This window comes from Morone saxatilis, unplaced genomic scaffold (genome assembly GCF_004916995.1).
Source record: "Morone saxatilis isolate NCDOM2014 unplaced genomic scaffold, NCSU_SB_2.0 Contig24, whole genome shotgun sequence".
NCBI lineage: Eukaryota > Metazoa > Chordata > Actinopteri > Moronidae > Morone > Morone saxatilis.
In genome coordinates, this window is record NW_023339807.1 from 19664546 (window position 1) to 19668425 (window position 3880).

A 3880-nucleotide genomic window follows, 5' to 3' on the forward strand; every position below is an offset into this window, starting at 1 on the left:
GCCTTGAAGGGGCCTTGAAGGGGCTCTCTGTGGATCTTTGAATCCAAACCTTTGAGGTGTCAGCCAGGATTCCCTGGGGGGCTCCTCAAACCTGACTGCAGCTTCAATGGACCAGACCGGACTCCTTTCAGACAGCTGCTGAATATGGAGAGAGGAGGTGGAGGAGGAGGAGGTGGAGGTGGAGGTGGAGGAGGAGGGAAGAGGAGAAAAGGCCAGAGCAGGACCACCACTCTTCCCAGCATCACAACTAGCTCTGTCTCCTAAACTCCATCGCCTGCTGGATGGGGCTGAGAAAAAAACAGAGACAATGCCTCATCCAACAGCACCAGCCCTAGACAAAGATCAAAGTGATAAAGGAATGCTGGATTAATGCTGCTATGCGTTGTAGAAGATGCAAAGAGAACTGGAGGATTGCTGCAACACAAAAGGCTTCTCTGAGCCTTTTGAGTAGATGGACATATCTGGAAGATTCAGGTGTCTTAGTGATATTCAGAAAGACTTGTTGATTTTCATTCCACTGTGAGGGATCACTGTTGGACTGCAAAGCCACGTTGAAGATTGTGGTTCGAAATGGTTCGTGCCATGAACCGACCTATTTCACATCATGAACTAAGAACAGATTCCTTTGTTTCAAATGCAGCACTAAAGCTGGAAGTCTGATAATGAATGAAGGGTCTCTTCAGTCTCTTCTGGTCTATGATGTATTTGGTTCCAGTCTGAGTTTAATCACAATCTGTTCTTCATTTGTTTTCATGTTTGTGAGAGGTGGCAGATGGATTTTCTCAATGGCCGCTGTACGTGATGTAAAGACAATGAATAGTATTAAGTCTGTGTACCTTTATTTCCTATTGTGAAATGAAACAAAAAGAAAGGCACTGGAAATCATTTGTGGTTGTTGAGGACAGAAGGTCTTCTATATATTATTTTGAGGAGGGAATCGATTACAAAGCAAGCCTAAGAGAAGAGGTAGAGGAGGATTACTGGGAGCTCAGCTCATATCATTCTCCGGTGTCTTGACACAAACTTTTGCCATTTGATAGCTTAGATGTTTGTTTCAAATTAAATGTTGGTGTTTGTATCAGAAAATAACTCTGCACAGAAAAACGAGGAATAAAAACCTGAGTATTTGCATGTGTACAAGGTTACATACGTGTGCCTTTGTGCATGCAAACGTGTGTGTGTGCGTGTGTTTGTCTCTACCTAAAGTCTGGGTGTTTGTGTACTTTGTATGCATTTCTGCACGGAATCAAGCTGTTTGTCGACAGAACTTAGATGTTTGTACATGTGTGTTTACGTTTGCACATGTGTTAATATTGGTCTCATAGATTGAAGAAATAGGGTTTGGAAATCAAGAGGAAGGAAATGTAAATGCACAGTGATATATCAAATATGCAGTAACTACAAGCCACTGATTATTATATAAGCCATCCAATCATCAGCTGCTCAGTAATCATGTCTGTTTGCAACAGGGTCTGAAGATTTTGCACAACTGTAATGTTTCCTTCTGCTCGAGTTTCAGAACAATTGCATTTTACACATATACTCCAAAAGCTGGCTTCATGACATTGCAGATACAGAGACTTTTTTTTTCCTAGAATGTTTTTCCATGAGTCTGTTTGCTTTACACAAAATATTAGTTTCAGGAGTAGTTACACACATTATTCATTCATACTATGGATTGTGATACAGAATATGTCAAACTGTGTTTATCATCAAACAAAAGAAGTAGTAGTATCATCATGTATAGCCTATTCTGTGAAAGCCTAAATAAAGTTCAGATGAAGCTGATGAAACTTCAGTCATACACTGATTTTGCTATGAGTTTGTCTGATTTCAGTTAGAATTACTTTCCTGATTTTGGCTGCAATTGATCCACCATTTATTTATTACTTCTCCATTGTTATATACACAGTCTATACCAGTGCCACATATACACTATACATCATATTTTACGCGCACATTTCAATGACAACCTCTCATAAAGACTTTATTATGGCTACGGCTTTTTTTCCTTCTATTGATTATTGTAACTTTACACTTGCCAACTTGATGGGATCTGGAAAGTCCGATGGTGCAAGAAACACGAGGAGTTACATAATCATACAGGTTTTAAACAAATCCCCAGGTTAGCCAAACTGCTTGGAAGAAAAACAAAAGAAAGGGAAATAGTAACAGTCAGTCAGTTAGACAGTTAGTTGTGGAATCTACCACATGGTGTTAAAAACAATACAACAAAATAAAGTAAAATGAAATGAAAGTACAATAAAATAAAACTTTGACAATGAGGGATTAACCAACATTTTAAGTGCACTCACTTATGGTTTTACCTCCAAATAAAGCTGTTTAGGTAATGAATAAACTTGTTTACAGTCTGTCTGATTTTCTCACCACTTGTGTTTTTGCCAGGTCAGATTTCATTAATGATGCTATGTTCTCAGATGTCAGCCATTCCTTCAACAAGAGTACAATTACATAACCATATTATATGAAAGAATGGTCAAAACTATTATTTCAGACCAATTGCAATCAATAGGAATTATTATTTAATCATAACAATCACTGTTATTGATGAAATGATAACAGCCATTCATCATTTATTTTTGTATAAGACATTACAAGCGAGGTCAGTATTGATCACTCGGGACTATATCTGACCATTTTGTGTAAAATATATAAATAAATCAGCTGAGAGTATGATGCTATTTATCTCCAATCTATAGCCCTCAGTAGTTATGGTATGGCCTTCCTCGGGCTACAGGAGGCCATCTTGGGAGGTGGAAGAGCTTAGATGGTGTGATGGTCCCGGTCACTGGCCAAATGCTGGCGCCTGGGCAGGGGTCGTAAAAGCAGAGACAGAAATAAAAACTAATGGTGTGTCATAGCCAGAAGGGAGGGGGTATACCATGCCTTGGCCCTACAACAAAACAGCCGTTTCTCATTACCAAAAGGGAGGGCAGGGGGAATGGTAGAGTACGCACCGTAAATTACACATTCATCGCTCTTCCTGACCATAAATTCTTACCCTGGCTCCATTGGACGGAGCTCTCCCTCACCTCCCACTCTCTCTTTTTTCACTCTCTTGTTCACGACTCCCATGTTTTCCAAGAGAAATGAATGGTAAATCTTTGGAGTATATGGGTACCCTTGATTTGCCAAGATTCATAACACTGAATGACTTCATTACTTTAGCTTGGCCTTTAAGCCAGACCCCAGGGAGTGCATCACGTCAATAGAGAACACCCAGTCCATGTCTGCTTGACTAATACGCACAATCCATGATCCAAATGTAAACAAAAGGGTACCACCACTATACCAAAACTCAAAATCAGAGTCTGATGTCACTCTCAAATTTACTGACAGGTCTTTATATAGAAAGACAACCATTAGACTAACCCAAAATCTAATTGATTTCTTAATGCTGTTTATGCATTGTGAACATAATAAATAAACAATCATAAAACAATCTCAACTCAAAGGTTCAATTATACTAGCTTTTTCAGAGTTCTCATCTACATCCCAGTCCTCATCAGTAAACAGAGCTGGCTCAGGCGTTATCATGTGACCACATGTAGTTGAAAACTTTGAGGAAACAATCCGTTGATCTTTAAAAGGATCATGTTTCAGGGTTGCTTTTATCATCTTCCAAAAGAGAACATTGTCTGATCAAAAGGAATTGCTGCATACAAAAGAGACACATCACAAAAAGACTTAAATAAAAGGAAACCCTTCTTCCATGTTGCCAGTAGCGTGATCCCATTTTGTCACACATACTGTACTGTTCCTAAGGTCAAGAATAAACTTCCATAGAGTTTGTTTGTACCAGTAATGCTTTCAGACAGTAATATTTACAATCATAATGCTTTTACTAAGCCAAGTAGAT

The 3880-nt window shown here is 39.1% G+C and overlaps 1 protein-coding gene across 1 annotated transcript in view; it reads left to right on the forward strand.

Annotated features, from left to right (window-relative positions):
- Positions 1-1799, forward strand: part of rspo1 (R-spondin 1) — a 13611-nt gene extending 11812 nt beyond the window's left edge. Inside the window, exon 6 of the mRNA XM_035671681.1 lies at positions 155-1799. Coding sequence (XP_035527574.1) covers positions 155-264 — 110 coding nt within the window. The 3' untranslated portion in view covers positions 265-1799. The remainder of the gene's footprint in view (positions 1-154) is intronic.
- Positions 1800-3880: the final 2081 nt, after the last annotated feature.